General features: G+C 43.9%; 1 protein-coding gene across 5 annotated transcripts in view; it reads left to right on the forward strand.

The window, feature by feature from the left end:
• The window catches only part of LOC135896185 (serine/threonine-protein kinase Nek7-like), a 68,989-nt gene that overhangs the window by 39,025 nt on the left and 11,939 nt on the right, over positions 1–18,025 (forward strand). For 4 of the 5 annotated variants that reach the window (XM_065424554.2, XM_065424555.2, XM_065424556.2 and 1 more), the window contains one exon: positions 6,190–6,284. In XM_065424554.2, coding sequence (XP_065280626.1) covers positions 6,190–6,284 — 95 coding nt within the window. Of the gene's footprint in view, positions 1–6,136; positions 6,285–18,025 lie in introns of all 5 variants that reach the window. The other variant, XR_010562623.2, reaches the window with a different exon arrangement.

The raw sequence follows: 18,025 nt of genomic DNA on the forward strand, positions 1-18,025 counted from the left end.
AGGCTTCTTTGCTCAGCCGGCGCGGCTGGTTGCCGGTGTGCCAAAAGAAACTGTGGCACCGCATGCTCACTCTCATGCAATCGAGGTCGCAGTGCTCACAAAACGAATGGAAGAAGGTCGCTTTCTGCCCGGTGTGAGGTGCGTGCTGCAGGAGGTGTTCCGACAGGGGAGCCACTGCGCTTATCGGTCAGCGCCAGTTTGCCTGCGGTATTGGAGAGAGAGGGCACAGTGGTATGGACGTGTGCAACAGTCGGCTGCTCCCAAGTAATCAAGCAGCGCCGCGTATGTGACAGTTTGGGGACAACTGTCCCTACTCAAACTCTACTGACCAATGACAACTTCTATTGCAGGACAATTTAAAGAGGCCACAAGATAATACACCTCGACCTTTGCACTGACCACCAGTGACAGTACCTACCGGAGTGGGGGCAGCGTGCTTTTGTAGCAAGTGCTTTTTCTAAATTCTTAGCTCTCGACTGGCTATATCTCCTTGGCCTCCACCACTGGCTTAGATTGTCATGCAGCACATTTTTGCAGCACTAAAGAAATGGTTTGGGACCGAAAGTTGTTGTTGATTGGGTACAGATGCATTGCAGGTGGTCTTATGCGTTTAAAGGCCCCTTTAAGCTTAGAACCACAAGTGCTTTTCAAAGGACGCAGTGCAGAGCAACATCATCGTCATATGCACTGACAAAGTTACTTATTCGGACTCGCACACATATCCAGCTGCTTGGCTTGTTCTGTGAAAATAATTCGAGCAGCAGTGTCACCAGAAGTATCTTTAAAAAATTAAGCTGGTCATGTTGAGTTGTGTCTGGCTTTCTCTCGAGATAGGGGGGTCATGGTGTCCAAGCTACATACCTGCTAACTGTTATGATTTTATCCAAGAATGTCAGATGTTTAGAGCTTGTTACAGTTTTGATATTGACACCAATAATTTTACTATATTCTTTATTTGACCTAGTTTAGGGCAAAATTTATACTGAAAGAATGCAAATACAGTCACTGACTGATTTTTCATAACCTCATATTTCAGACCTTTGAGTTATACAGACTTACATGTGCAACAACACCATCTTATAGAACCTGTGTATTATAAAAGCAACTGCAATTTCGGCTTCCATTATTTATTTACATCTATTGCAGGCCGTGTGACCCAAGCAGGAGGGGCAAAGTAACAAAGAAGAAATATGCGTACAAAAGGCAGAATTGCAAAATAAAACTTAAGAAATAAAGCAATATAGCACAAAACAGCAATTTTACTTAGGAAATACTAATAATATGAATCTGAATTGATTCAGGGGAGTTCAGATGATGGAAAGGTATCAGGTTCCATTCTTCTATAGTTCGAGGAAAGAAAGAAAATTTAAAGAGGTTAGTCCTGGCAACGTAAGGGGAGAGAGCGAGGGGGTGGGAATGACGGGTTTTCCTGGATGCAGAAAGAGTTATGTATGGACGAGGATCTAAAGAAAATTTACGGTTTATGAAGGAGTAAAGGAACTTCAGGCGTATTATTTTTCACCTCGTTTGAAGGGTGTAAAAACCGTTTCTCCGCAGTAATTCAGTTATAGACTCTTCTCGGCAAATTTGGAAAAAATAATATGTATTGCTCTTCTCTGTAACCTTTCAAAGGCGTTAATGTTGATTTTGGTAAACGGGTCCCAAATAACGCATGCGTATTCCAATTTGGGTTGAATAAAAGTGGTGTAGGCTAATGATTTTACTTCATGGGATGCATGTTTAAGCTTATGGTGAAATAAATGTAGCTTTTGGAAAGCAGAAGAGGTGGCAGCAGCAATGTGGCTATTCCAATTTAGGTTGTTGGTAATTGTAATTCCAAGATACTTGTACTCGCTCACTTCGGCCAAGGGGCCTTGGCCAATAGAATAAGAAAACTTCATGGGTAGCTTTTTGTTTGTTATACGTAGAACCACAGACTTATCTGAGTTAAGTTTCATTCCCCACTTGTTGCTCCACTCAAGAATGTTGTTTAAGGCTAAATGAAGAGATAGTTGATCATTAACTGTATTAATATAGTTAAAAATGATACAGTCACCTGCGAACAGACTAATATTGAGAGGGGCCTCTATTACATCAACTATGTAGTTACAATAAATAAGATATAGTAGTGGGCTAAGCACGCTGACTTGAGGCACGCCAGAGGTTGCTGAAAGAGAATCGGACTGCTGCCAATCAATCACTACGTACTGTTTTCGATGCATTAAGTAAGCAGAAACCCAGGACAAGATAAAGCCAGGAAGACCAAGGAATTCTAATTTACATATCAACTTGTCATGAGGAGCTACATCAAAAGCTTTTTGAAAATTCAAAAATATCACGTCTACTTGGCCAGCCTTGTCAAGGACAGAAGCAAACAAGTGAATGACTGTACTTAATTGGGTGACTGTCAAGAACCCCTTCCTGAAGCCATGTTGGAAAGGAGATAAAATGTTGCACTCGTTTAAGAAATCATTAATGTAGTCAGCAACAATGTGTTCAATTAGTTTACGAGAAGAGGATAATATGGAAATCGCTTGGTAAATAAAGGCTGAGCTTGGGTCACCTTTTTTTTAAATATAGGGACAATGCGTGCTACTTTCCAGTCGAGCGGAAATACTGCGGAATGTAGAGAGGCCTGAAAGATTGCTACAAGAAATTTACTTAACTGTTCCGCATAACGCTGAAGGAAGGTGTTGGGAATGCAGTCTGGACCAACAGATGATTTTACTTGTAACCAGAAGAGCATGTTAAGTACACCTTGATGAGAAATGTTAACGTCAGAAGAGCAGGACGTTGAAGTTTGGAAAGAGGGTTCAGTAGGCGGGAAGAAGACACTGTGGAAGTGGTCATTTAAAAGGTTAGCAACAGCCTTGGGATCAGTTATTGGAATGCTATCGTGGATAATGTTCGTTATAGATTTATTCCGTTCCTTAATAAACTTCCAGAATTTCTGGGGATCTTCCTTAATAAAATTTGGTAAAGTGTTACTGAAATAAAAATTTTTTGCTTCTACAATATCCTCTGAAAGGGCGACACGGAACATTTGTTAAATTGTCTGTAGCTAGGCCTTTCTTTCTTAGGCGTTTGGCTTTACGTTTTAATTTAATAGTGTGTCTACTTATCCATGATGTATGTTTAGCTGGCTTTTAAAGTTTGTTAGGTATAGGTTGATCAATGCAGAATAAACACATTGCTTTAAGCTTTTCCCAAAGCTGCAGAACGTCATTCTAGCAAAATTCAGAAAGACAAGAATCAAGATAACCTGCTTTTGCACATCATCAGCCTGTGCAAAATTTTTCACCATCGTAGGCACATGCGTGCCATGCGCGCGGGTAGCATTCAACAGGAACGATACAACAATAAGTTTATGGTCAGACAGCCCAGGTTCGATAGATACAGAGTAATCAGAAAAGGAGCATTCAAGAAAGACAAGGTCAAGGAGCGAACCAAGACCATTACCAAATCTGGTAGGTTCACGAACTACTTGTACAAGGTTGTGGTCGAGAATCATGTCAAAATGCACATTTGCGTTGAGAACAGAACCAGCACCTGACATAACGATCCCAGTCAATGCCCGGCAAGTTAAAATCACCAACCGCTAATAGCTTATTTCTATTGAACTCTGCCATCTGTTCACTTATCCTAAATAAATAATCGGGGGTAGAGTCAGGTGGTCTGTACACCGCACATAAAACTAAAACACGACCATAAATATTCAGTTTTATGAACAGAGTTTCGGTGTTGCTTGACTCTGATAACAGAATGGCCTCCACGGACGACTTCACAACAACAGCCACCCCACCGCCCCTAGAAGTCCTATCTCTACGAATTATTTTGTAGGCAGGCGGGATTACGTCCTTGTCGCTAATTTCGCTATGAAGCCAGGATTCCGTTATAACTGCAACATGTGGCAAGTGCGACAAAAGAATTGATTTCAGTTGAATTGTCTTATTCGGGATGCTACGTGCGTTAATGTTTAGTAATCTGATAAGCTTCTCATTGACTGGTCAGTCAGAATGTTGAGCAGTACGGGAATTAGAGGCTATCTCACGTTGGTTTATTTTGTCATTCCAGATGAACATATCATTGTTAATGTGTAGCTTATCATGCTGAAGTGAAATCTTCTTTCCGAGCGATTTATCATGCTTGGCACTTTCCCATAATAGCTTATGCTTCTTCAAAGTGACCTGCGAATAGTCATTTTGAATTAAAATGTTTGTTCCCTTCAGTTTACAAACATTTTTAAATATTGCTACTTTCTCATTATAATCCTGAAGAAACATTATGACCGGTCTTTTAGGGCCAGTCCTACCAAGTCTGTGAATATGGCCAATGGAAACACACTTAACACCTAGCTTATTCTTGAGTGTTTCTGTAATTGCTTTGCGCTTTAGATCAGATTCCGCCTCATTTGGCTCTTCAAGGATACCATGAATAACTATGTTCGGATGCCTACTTCTATCCTCAATATCAATGAGCTTGCAAGTGTGAGTATTGAAAGACTCTTGAAACGTCTTTACTGTGTTTTCAAGGCAGGCCAAGCCAGCCATATTCAAATAAAAACTTAGGCGACTATGTCATGAAAGCACTTCATAAACATTTGTGGTGCGGATCATTCTAGCTGCAAATGTATAGAGAAGAGTGCCTGTTGACAGCATTTCTACAAAGCAAACCCAGTGAACCTTTAATAAACAGCTAACTTGAGTAATCAAACAGTCTTTTTATGTATTTTTCACCAAATTTAAAATTTTTGGGCTACAACTGTAGTATATTTCAAGATCTAAGGTTGGCAAGTCTGAAACTATGTGTTTACAGCATTTTTGGAGAGTTGTTTTAGGGGGGGGGGATGCAACACATTTTATTGGAGGTGTCAAATTTGCATGGTAGTATTAAAGGGCATGCTCAAGAATTTTTTTCCAGCATGAAGTTTTTAGATGCACCTTTTATGAATGGAGTCACTGGCAGTCAAATGCTGCTACTACTACATCCACAGTCCTTCCTTCATTTGCATAATTCCTACTGAATTCAAAGCTGTATGCCGCTGCACCCATGTAGAACAATGCCCACCATAGTTCGACGATCATTGCAACAATATTTTTATATAGGCATGACCTTAATAATGTGTCCATTCTGTCCATCTCAGGGGCCATACTTAATAGTATGTGTTGCTGGGCTAGTCGGCTCATACTGAACTATTTCAGACCATAGTATTTATGGCACTGACCTCGTCCCCTCCCCCTTTCTGTTTCGATTTTGTGCTAATTAGCCATAACTCTTATAGTCTGAAATGTGTATTGGCATAATATAGTATTCTCTGCCACCAGATGGTGCCACCACCAGATCAATGATGAGGTGTGTTGGCTTTTGCGTTTTCTGCAGGCACTCTTTAGTTGCGATGTTTAAAGTAATCCACGCAGTAGCAGTCATGTTTACTCTTGCATAACAGTCAGGAAAGAAAACTGGCAGTGGTTTCAAAAAGTTGAAGGAAAACCTAGGGCAGCCTTTTGAGAGAAATCATGGGCTTCCAGCTACATGTACAGGAATACTATTTGGTTTGTGACGTTCATGACAGCATCATCTCATGGTTACATAGTTTTTTTTTTCCATTTTCAGTGTTGCAGCTGGGCCCCTTTAATATGGTATATGAACATGTTGATTGAAGCCATACTGACTAGGTTGCAGTTCGAAAAAAGTCAAAACTTTACCTTTTCTAACGTCAGAGATTTGCGCACCACCAAATCATGTAAAAGGGAAAGGCAGATGGCATTATTACTGTCCAATTCCTAGAGTAGCTCTCTGGAATGACAGATACTGTGGCAATAAGTGGCTGAAATTGCAGTCACCTAGTTAAAGTTAATTTTTTTTTTAAACAACACCTAGGCAACTTGTGTAGACTCCAGGCAGAAAAAGAACTTGCATCTATAAAAAGGGTGCCAAAATGTTTAATTTCACGCACTCACATTTTAAATGCTGAGGCTTGAGTGTGAGTGGAATTGAGTAAAGGTAGTTTAGCCATCACCTGCGATTTCATATGTTGTAGAGCCAGCTTTTTCTTTAACAAAAATGCCAGAAATCTTAAAAGTGTGATCTGCCAGCCTTGCGCATATCTTTTTCTGTCCCCTCATGTGTGGTGTAGGGCTCAGAGCTCCATCCAGTTTCCACTGCATTTACCACATGCTTTCCCTCCAGTGGGAACGCCGTTCTACATGTCACCTGAACGCATTCAGGAGCTGGAGTACGACTTTCGTTCAGACGTATGGTCAGCCGGTTGCCTTCTCTATGAGGTAAGCCAAGCTGTATGACACTGAGTGTCACTTGCAGGCTTCCAAAACCATGTGGGGTGCACTGATGTTCAAAGCACAAGCCAGCTGTGTCATTGGAACTTGTGAGTTGCAAATGGGAATGTTGAATGCAAGTTAAGGTAGATGATTTTGAGTCCAGCAGCTACTCTTAAGAACTATGACTATGTCAAATAGTAGAAAGCAGGTTGCATTAAAGAGTGGTTGTACAGTCATTGAGTTAAGAAGTTGGGATATCACATTTAAGGACTCTGGAGAATGTTTCGTGTGACAAGACTTGCATAGCTGGCCGCAAACTTGGGAATAATGTCTGTTACACTTGGGAATAATGCGCTGTTCCAGAAAAACAGCACCTGCTGAGGCTGTTGGTTCTTGTTGTGATTAATAATTGAGGAGTCCCTAATCGTGTATTGCACACCAAGTCCTTGTCCTTGTATGCAAATCTCTGGTAGCAGCTTGATGGTACACAATTGATGGGCAGATCAGAGATTTGTTGTATAGGGTAATGCTGGTATTTGCAAATGATTCATAGCTCTGCATTGCTTGTGTCCTCTGCAATGTACAGTGATTTATACGTTTGTTTTAGATGTGTAATGGAATCCTCTGAGAAACTAATTAAAGACTGGTGTAGTCGTCAAAACTGACTTTGGCTCACAGCTGTAAACAGGGTGCTGTCTGAATGTGCAACTAGCAGTAAACACGTTGTGGGGCTAGTTGGTTCATAGCTTCCAAAAATGAAGCGCCAACAGAGACAGCACACCAATGAAGAAACATCAATGACAGGACAAGGTGCCTGGTGCATTGGTGCTTAGAGCACCTTGTCCTGTCACTGATGTTTCTTCATTGGTGTGCTGTATCTGTTGGTGCTTCATCTTTTGAAAGAAATAAATGTGCCGCATGTGCTTACTAGCAATCAGGTACCTAAAAAAGGTAACTGGTGAAATTGCCTCAGCGAAACACGTAGTCTGATTACACCTTTTACTCCTGCTGTCATATAACCATATTTGTCCATTATTGGAGGCTACACATGGGACTAATATCAACTCTTATGAGCTTACGTAATGTGAAGTAAAAAAGAAATTTGAGTATTCTGTGCCATGTACGCATATTTATAGGTACTCTTCAGGTTATTCAGGAAGTGCTACAAATCATAAGCAGAGAGCATTATTGTTTTGTACAATCACAGCTGTTCCCATCCCCTACAGCGAAGCATACAAATCTGAGCACTTTTCCATAAAAATAAATCAAGATGTTTTGCATTATCTTTAACGTTGGGCTTAAGGATAATGTAGCTTGTGGAGTTGTGAAGTTGTGGATAACTTGTGTATACTTTATGCAGGAAGAACATGTATATTATTGTGCCTGCTGTCATATTCTTCCACCCTGCTCTTCCACCCTGCTAGTCTAGAAGGCCTAATAGGCCATGCAGCAACAAGCTCTATGCTTATGGAGGCACTCTTGCAACCTTTCCAATCTACTTCATGGTCTTCCGCATTTTTGTAATATTATGGAAGTAAAAGTAGTTTTCACATACATACGCACAAAAAAATAAAACATTGTACGCAAACAGTAATTAGCCATTTTCCTAGATGCAAAGTGCACGCATCTCTTTGTGCAAGCCATATATACTGGTCTCAATAGAGTCATGCACTCAAGGTGCTGGTAAACAAACACATGGTTGAAGCAGCATGGCACACTTTAACCTTATTTTTTGGTGTTTGCCCCCCCCCCCCCCCCTCCCCACACCAACCATTACTTTCCCAAACTTCAGAAATGCAGCTGCCATGCCTTGTTGAGCAAATAGGAAAATGGCTGTTTGCACACTAACATTGCATTGAATCTACATGCCATTGTTGCCTACCACTACACTATGTAGTGACACTGTCTTTCTAGAAAAAGGCTTGTTGCATTCAGATGTAATCTATTGATGTAATTCAGATGTCGATGTAATTCAGATTCAGATCTATCTATTCAGATGTAATCTATGTAACGGTGCATTTAGACAGGACAGGACCGTTGGCACAAAAGGGAGATGAAGAGGAAGTGGTAGCTATGACCTTAGTACCAGCCTGCGCAATTATCACCAACTTTTCCCCATGTAAATATTTGTACACACATTTGTGCATCGGGCTTCCTCTTCGTAATATTTGGTGGAGGTGCGGGGTAACGACTCAGAACGGAGCTTTGCAGTGGCCACCGCTTTGGTTCTTCACTGATGTCGCAGGAGATGGTGCCTAGTTTGTAACGCCTGCATAGACTGCGTCGACTGTCGTACTCATGCATCCGCATGATCCAGGAACCTTCTGCTACACCGATGGTTCCGATGTCAACGACTGGCTGGAGATGTATGAGTGGTTGATCTACCACAACAAATGGAATTTCACAGTGATGCTGACAAACATAATATTTTACTTGGTGGGAACTGCACGAGTGTGGTTTCAAAACCACGAAGAAGAACTCTGTGACTGGGATACCTGCAAGCAGGAGCTGCGGGATATCTTTGGAAAACCACTGGGTCGGAAGGTCGTCTCCAGGAAAGAGTTGGCATCACGAGTTCAGACATCCACTGAAGACCACGTCGCCTATATACAAGACGTGTTGGCACTCTCTTAAGGCCACTCGCAGTCCGGCAAACCGCGAGTCGTGGAAATAGCTCAGGGTGGCTTTCCTTAGACTGCGGGCTATCACCACCTTGCAAGACTCCTGGGGATCCTCATCAGATGGGATATAATGCAAGAGAACTGCATCGGCGTCAAGCAGATACGTATCCAACGTGCCCGCAACAATACCAGCTGCGTCGCACTCAGTGCAAACAGCAGTACCCGCTGCCCGTGTGCACTCGACGGCTTTGCCACCTGCTCCTCTTGAGAGCCCGTCTCTGTGAGCCCGTCATCGATTTGTCGACAAAATGGATCGCTCTGCTGTGCCTTAAGAAGTTCTTGCCTGCTGAAGACGATACCAGAGGAACTAATGGGGTCCACCAGGTAAATGTCCTCTCCTGAGGCTGGCAATCTGAGGATCGTTTCACCGTCGGGGGTCGCGCCGTTCGAGCCATTGGAGACACAGGCTCCAGTCTCTACTGAGTGTGAATTGGCGCCATTCGAGTCATGGGAGACTCAGGCTCCGGTCTCTACATTGTGCGAATGCTCATGGGAGTGACAGACCAAACGGTCAGATGCCGAAATGGGGGTGCATGACAAGGCATCAGCTACCACGTTCGAACTCCCTTTCCGGTAGCGCACAACAAAGTTGTACCGCTGCAGAGTCAACGGCCAGCACGCGAGGCAGCCTGAGGGCTCGCGCTAGTGCTTAAGCCAGGTGAGTGCCATGTGGTCCGTCTCCACCACAAATGGCACTATGCCGACGTAGCAGTCAAACTTCCAGAGAGCAAGAGCTATAGCGAGACACTCCCTTTCAGTCATGCTGTAGTTGTGCTTGGCAGCGTTAAGTGACCAACTGGCAAAGGGGACTGGTCGAAGAAAGCCGTCATGATCCTGAAGCAGCGCAGCTTCAAGTCCCCGGTTGCTCGCGTTAGCTTGGACAACGAACTCTCTGTTGAGGTCGGGCAGCTTCAGTTTGGCTGTGGCCACTAGAGCTCGGGATAGTGCATGAAAGGCACCCTCCTGCTCAGGACCCCAGCTCCATCGTGCTGACTTTTTCAACAGTGTGGTCAAGGGCGCTTGGAGAGTGGTGCAATTCGGGATGAACTGTCTGTAATAGTTCACCATTCCCAAAAAGCGCCTAAGGCCCTGAATGTTTGCAGGCGTTGGGTATTCGAGGATAGCTCGCACCTTTTATTCGCACACCAGAACACGACCCCTGTCGATGGTAAAGCCCAATAGGGAAATACGAGTCTCAGCTATTTGGGCTTTCTTCGGGTTTAGAGTCAACCCGGCGACACACAACCTTTCAAGGACATCCTCCAGGTGGCGCAGGTTGTCTCGCCAGCTTCTGAGAAAAGGTCCCATAATGTCACAGGCCGCGACTTGCCAGAGTAGCTGCTGTCACACTATACTGGGCCCTACTCGGTATTACAACGATTAGGTCACTTAAATTACGAAATCGCCTCTGTTGAAGACATGCTGTTCTTGTCCCAGCTACAAACTGACGCCGTTCATGTGTCCCATTTAAAACCGTACTGTTCATCTAGTTCGCTATCATTCTAACAAGCACCTGGATGGCACTCCAAGCCCTGGGGGTTATGTTACGGTGCATTTAGACAGGATCACGCGCTTAAGAGGGAGACGGAGAGGAAGTTGTAGACTGTCTCCTAATCTGTGACCTTTGTACCAGCCTGCGCGATTACTACTAACTTTTCCCCATGCAAATATTTGTACATATGTTTGTGCATTGGGATTCCTCTTCGTAAGAGTATTTCAAAAAGTGAGTAATTTTTTTGTCTTCCAAAACATTACCTGCTTGCATAATTTAGAGCCTCTCCTTGCAAGGCTCCTTTAAAGCCACCTGAAGATCATTTTGGGGCTGTCCCAAAATGCTGTCGATGCTGGGGTAAAGCACTTAGGTTGGACAAAATATGAATCATTTGTCCGAAAAGCCAGACAGAACTCGACACCCCCCCCGCAGGGGCGTCTGCGTCAGTAGGCGTTTGGTGTGTTGCGACACCACGTACTCGAGCTTACGAGGGTTGGACCCTCCCGCGTGTAGCTGTGCACGGCTTAGCCATGTCTGGGGAAAGGGGAATCCTGGGAGTTGAGCCAATGCTGGGTGTATGAACCTTCGAGGCCCCCCGGCGGAGGCAACACACCTCTTCGGCCTCTGCTTCACACAGACAGCACCTCCAGACTGACCCACCTGGAGGAAATCGGCAGTCGCCTTTTCCTGTCCTTCTCTTCAATCTTCGTCTTTCTCTCTCGCCTTTTTCATCTTTCCTGTCTTCTCCTCACTTCCGTATTCTGGGCGGCAAGGGTTAACCTGGTGTAATTATCCAACCTTGGGTATTTTATATTAGCTTCTAGTAGCGATGCATGGCTGGCGTCTGCAGACTTCTGATCTTGGAGCGTCCCCTTGTTAGGCTCGATGGTGGGTGGCCACCATTGCCGCCGAATTTTTCTATTTTTATGGCAAAAACTTTTCCCCTATTGCCTGATCGCTCCTGAAGAGGGGGCGCACCGACGAACAATTCGACTTATTTATGCAACCGAAAGTATCTTTCCCCAAATACCACATTGTCCACAGCCAGCACGAAACGAAGACATTTGGAATGATATCATCATTTCTGTTAGCCGAATCTCTAACTGAAGCAATAGGCCCAGGTTATAAAGTAACAAAAATGGGAAGTGGTGATCTTCTGCTCGAAGTTCGCGACAAGGCATAATACGACAAACTATCAAAACTTGTAGCGTTTGGGGACATTTCTGTTTCTGTAGGCCCACACAGGTCGATGAACACAGTGTGCGGTGTCATCTCGGAAGATGACCTTCTCGAACTTAGCAAAAGTGAATTACTAGAAGGATGGCAAGAAAAGAATGTCGTCAAGGTACAAAGGATAAAAATAAGGCGAGATGACAAAGAAATACCAACTAGGCACATAATCATCACTTCTGGAACAGGCAACTTACCAGACTCAATAGAAACAGGATAATGCAAACTCCGTGTAAGGCCATACATTCTTAACCCACGCCGATGCTTCAAGTGTCAGCGGTTCCGACACGGTTCGCAAAGCTGCCGAGGGCGCACTACTTGTGCAAAGTGTGCATCAAACGAGCACTCGTCCGACACTTGCACTTCCACCATCCGCTGCGCTAACTGTGAAGGCGATCACCCCACGTACTCCTGTTTTTGCCCATCCTGAAAAAAGAAAAACAAATCATCGAAATCAAAGTCAAACTGAACCTTTCCTTCCAAGAGGCACGTAAGCGCTTCTCGATGAACCAATCTAGTCCGTCCTACAGTGATGTGACGCACCGGGGGGCAGCGCTACACCATTCGGCAGCCGCCCAAGTCACACGGAGTATGACGACGGTCACATCATCAGCCCCCCCGGCCGGAACAGCCAGCGCTGTTCCAGCCCCCACAAAGGAGGAAGAGCAGACCCTCGAGCCTGTTGGACCCACGGTCACTGCTCGTGCAGATCGCCCCAACACTCCCGCGAAAATCCCCGCTCCGCGGGCAGTATCCACCTCCTCAGACGAGGTGATGGATACGAGCACAAATTCGGCGTCTCAGACGCCCAAGGAATGGCGCAGCTCTCTCGAGTGCGCTGGAAGGAAAGATAGAGCTCGTATCATGGGGCCTGGAAAGGTGTCGTGAGCTAATATAATCTACGTTTCTTAGACACACAGCATAAAACACACACATTATGGATACACAGATAATACAATGGAATGTCAGGGGTTTACTCCACAACCTAGACGACATTAAGGAACTCTTACATAAGTACAGTCCAAAGGTGCTGCGTGTCCAAGAAACACATCTTAATCCTTCACACACGAACTTTCTCCGGCAGTATGCCGTTTATCGAAAAGACCGCAACGACGCCCTCGCCTCGTCTGGCAGTGTGGCAATAATTGTAGATAAGCGTGTTGCTTGCCGGCAACTGCAGCTTAATACACCCCTAGAGGCAGTTGCATTCCGTGCGGTACTGTTTAATAAGCTGATCACAATTAGCTCTGTATATATCGCCCCGAACTACCAACTTTCAAAAACAGAATTTCACACCTTTATCGATGAACTGCCCGAACCCTACTTTGTCGTTGGAGATTTTAATGCACACAACACCCTTTGCGGAAGCCGTCATTGTGATGCCAGAGGACGCTTAGTTGAAAACTTCCTCCTCTCTACAGATGCTTGCTTGCTAAATGGAAAAGATCCTACATTTTACAGTGTCGCAAACAAAACATTTTCATCTATCGATTTGAGCATTGCATCGAGTTCACTCTTGCCGCATCTGGAGTGGAACGTGATTGAGAATCCGTACGGGAGCGATCATTTCCCCATTGTCATAAAACTAACAAAAGGTGATGAGGGCTGTCCACATGTTTTCCTGTGGAAAGTCGATTGTGCCGAATGGACAAGATACAGGGAGCTGACACATTTGACTTGGAATGACATCTGTAATCTTTCTGTCGAAGATGCAGTGGCATATTTCATGGCGTTCATAGTTGATGCGGCGTCAGTATGTATCCCCATAACAAATGGATCGCCCTGTAAGCGACGTGTTCCATGGTGGAACGATGACTGCAAGAAAGCGCGTAGAAATTAAAATAATGCGTGGAACAGCCTTCGAGACTCTCCAACTACGGAGAATTTGATCATATTCAAGAAAATAAAGTCTGAGGGTAGAAGAACGCGGTGCCATGCCCAAAGGGAAAGCTGGCAAAGATATATTTCTAGCATTAACTCTTATACTGACGAACGAAAAGCCTGGAACAGAGTGAATAAAATCAAAGGTCGGCAAACACATCCTCTACCGTTAGTAAACACGCAAGAAAATACTCTTCAGGACCAAGCTGACTCTCTAGGGGCACATTTTGAAAACATTTCTAGCTCATTGCATTACTCCGGTGCATTCCTTAGCTACCAGCAACAAGCTGAGCGACTACCTCTGGACCGAAAAGGAAAGAGCAATGAATCCTACAACCGTTCTTTTAATATGGCGGAATTTCAGGCTGCACTACATAGTTGTAATAAATCAGCTCCTGGAACCGATCGAATAGTTTATGAGATGATCCAACACCTACATCCCGAAGCACACAAAACACTTCTCTCTGTTTTCAACGCCATATTCTCTGCCAGCTACATCCCGTCAGCCTGGAAGTAAGCAGTTATAATCCCTATTCTGAAAGAGGGCAAGGACCCGTCTTTGGCCAGCAGCTATAGGCATATAGCCCTAACAAGCTGCCTATGTAAGTTTTTTGAGAAAATTACTAACCATTGCCTGGCGCATTTTCTTGAAAGTAACAAGATACTAGATCTCTTGCAGTGCGGCTTCAGGGAACATAGATCCACAACAGATCAACTTGTCTGTATCGAGACATATCTGGGATGCCTTTGTGCACAAACAGTTTTTCTTATCAGTATTTTTAGACATGGAGAAAGCATATGATACTACTTGGCGTTTCGGAGTCCTTCGTGATCTAGCTGGAATGGGCATCTGAGGCAACTTGCTAAACGTGATTCAGAGTTATCTGTGCAACCGCACATTTCATGTTCGGATTGGTAACGTCCTGTCTTGTCTATTTACTCAGGAAACAGGTGTGCCACAAGGTGGAGTGCTGAGCTGTACATTATTCCTTGTAAAAATGAATTCGCTCCATACTATCATACCATGTGCAATGTGTTATTCCATATACGTGGATGATATCCAAATAGGTTACAAGTCATGTAATCTTAGTATCTGCGAGCGACAAGTGCATCTTGGCCTGAATAAGTTGTCTAAGTGGGCAGAAGAGAACGGCTTTAAACTAAACCCTGAAAAAAGTACATGCATTCTCTTCTCCAATAAGAGAGGCGTAATACCAGAGCCCATTATTGACCTTAATGGAGAACGGCTATCTGTGAGTCATGAACATAAATTTCTAGGCCTCATTTTAGACCCCAAACTAACTTTTATCCCACACTTAAAATATTTGAAACTGAAGTGCTGGAGGACAATGAATCTACTGAAGCTCTTGTCCCGTACATCTTGGGGAAGTGACAGAAGATGCCTCTTGAGCTTGTACAAAAGCCTTATACGGTCACGCCTTGAATACGGAGCCATTGTGTATAACTCTGCCACACCTAGTGCTTTGAAGGTGCTCGATTCCGTCCACCACTTGGGTATCCGTCTTGCTACTGGTGTGTTCAGGACTAGCCCCGTAGAAAGCTTGTATGCTGAATCTAACGAATAGGCCCTACATCTTCAAAGAACATATTTAAGTCTCTCTACACCCTCAAGGTGAAATCAGATTTCCATCATCCATGCCATTCAGTTATTCACGACCTGTCTACGGCTAGGCTTTTCCGTAACCGCCAGGCACAAGACCTCCTCTGTCCCTTTGGTTGGAAGCATTGTCTGAAGAAACGGCTGCGCCGATTTTAGAGAGTGTCATAATTGCAACTATGCAGCTTCCACCGCCTTGGGAGTGGAAGTCTATCGAATGTGACATGTCGTTTGCAGAAATATCAAAATGAGCACCTGAGGCACACATACGTTCACATTTTCTTGAGCTTCAGGAGAAGTATTCTTGTGCTAAATTTTACATGGATGCCTCTAAGTTCCCTTCTGGTGTTGCTTATGCAGCACTAGGACAAGCATTTTTAATATCTGTTACATTGAACCCACATACATGTATTTTTACAGCGGAAGCCTATGCAATACTCTCTGCAGTAAAGCACATCAAGCAAATGAATATGACTAGGGCTATTGTGTTCACAGACTCGTTGAGTGTAGTCCTAGCCCTAATGAATGTACGTAAGCATAAAACACTGTCTTTAATCAATTGTATACATTGCTATGCTCAGCTTATACCCTTGTCAAGCAGGCAAGTTAAGTGCACTCACGGCGAGTGCACTCGGTTTTTAAGTGCACTTTCCCAAATCTTAACGTCGCAGCGGAGTGTACTCTCAGATGAGCGCACTCAAGTCGGAGTACGTTCACGGAACGCACTTTGCTGGCCGAGTGCGTAGCCTCGCCGCCAACGGTTTGAAGGAGTGCCTAGCCTCGCCACCAACGCTTTCAACGACGCAAAATATAATGCATAGAAAAAGGACACAAAAGTTCATTTCAGTTATTGAGCAGCTTTTAACAATATAATTTCTGTTTAGCGAGAAGCGAAACAGCACAATAAAGAAAGGAATTTATTGTGTATGCAACTAACGGCGCCAGAATGATGCGGCACTGCGGCGCCGCCATGTTCCTTCAGTTCGTGTTTATTTTGGTGTGAAAGCGTGCTGACCGCGCCGGTCGTGCTTTGAGCCGTGTGCGTGGCATTTTGCAGTGTAGCTAAATATCGAACTCGCCGTCTTTGCTCATATATACTCGCTCATATTCTGTTCTAGCAGGATCATGAGCAGGATCAACTGCCGCCTCGCCGCACGCCGCCATGTTGTTTTGAATTCGCTAGGCATTCGTCTTGGCCAGCATTGACTTGCAACACACTTATAATAAAAACATCTTCGCTTTTTGTTGAGACAAATAAATGAAGTTTGTTTTTATATATAATTCTACATAAAACAATCGCTTTTTAGCAGCTTTCTTTTGTTAATTTATATCTTTAAAAATGCGCTCTTAGTCTGTCGCCATTTTCTTTTTTTTTACTGCGAGTGCACTCTGTTTTTTCGTTAAGAAGCATGTTGCCTAAGTGTGACTCAAGGTCCCGAAGTGCACTCCCCGTAAGTGCACTTAACTTGCCCGCTTGACAGGAATATTATAGTACTAAACAAACGATCATCCTATGCTGGGTACCTGGCCACTGTGGCATAAAAGGCAATGAAGCTGCTGACGAGAAAGCTATCTCAGTAGCTTTTAGCTGAATGGACACAAACATACTCATTCCAGCCACTGATCTTAAACCATTCTTGCGCAACAAGCTGAAAGTTCACTGGCAGAAACATGGAATACTCAGATATCAAATAAACTGTACTTCATCAAACCCAAATTAGGACATTGGATATCGGAGAGAACATCACGATATAACGAAGTGCTCCTTTGCCGATTAAGAATAGGACACACTTACGGCACTCACTCTTACTTCTTCACTAGGGGGTATCCTCCAACTTGTAGTACGTGCGGCCAAAATCTCACAGTCCTGCACGTTCTTATTCAATGCCCTGCAATAGAACCACAGAGGAAAAAGTATTTCATTTCTGCATATCGCGAAAATATACCTCTTCACCCAAAATTTTTTCTTAGCAATGAACTGCTTTTCAATACGAAACTAGTCTTAGAATTTTTAGCTGAAACAGACACTCTGGAAATCATTTGGCCAGAGAATTTTTAGCGCACGTATAACAGCCCCTGTACCCAAAGAATTTCTTGAAGCTAAAATGTCAACGTTATGTTTTATTGCATCATGCTTTAACGAAACCCCATTGCCATAGCCCACAGCACTACTTAGTGTCATTATTTTAGCAACAATATATTTTCCGCCATCCACAGCGACAGATTTTAGGCCTTTTTACAGCCATGTCACATATACCATGAGGAATTCATTGTCTACACCATTCACAATGCACCGTTAACATTACATTTGTCATAACGCTCTTTGGCCATACCTGGCCCTTGCGCCATAATACGCCACACATCATCAGAACCCGACACCCGTTTACTAGGGGAAAAAATCTGGCAGAACTGCTGCTTGTAGTATGCACAGAACAAGTCGAAGTCTTCTAGACCTGCTGTATGTCCATGTCTGTCATGGTAATAAACTTTGCCAGCACACGTGATGATGTTGCTGTCCATCATGTCTCCTAAAATGTACTCGAAGCTAGTTTTCCTGCAAATGAAATCTATTTGTTCCCCCTTGTCGAAGGTTGTGCAGCTTGTCCTTCATACCATGAACATGGTGCTATGCTCTCTGACAAGCAAAAACATTCAGGATTGCTTACCATATATTAATCGAAGCCAATATATATAAGAATGGGCAGCAGCATTAAATTCGTAGCTGAGCTTCAGTTAAAAAATGCAGCACACACAGCAAACCGTGCATTACCAACCCTTTTAGTGCCTGTCGTAACTAATATGAGCCACTGCTGTAGCCGTCAGAAGCCAGATTACAGCATCTTGT

The sequence above is a fragment of the Dermacentor albipictus genome, unplaced genomic scaffold (assembly GCF_038994185.2).
Source record: "Dermacentor albipictus isolate Rhodes 1998 colony unplaced genomic scaffold, USDA_Dalb.pri_finalv2 scaffold_17, whole genome shotgun sequence".
NCBI lineage: Eukaryota > Metazoa > Arthropoda > Arachnida > Ixodida > Ixodidae > Dermacentor > Dermacentor albipictus.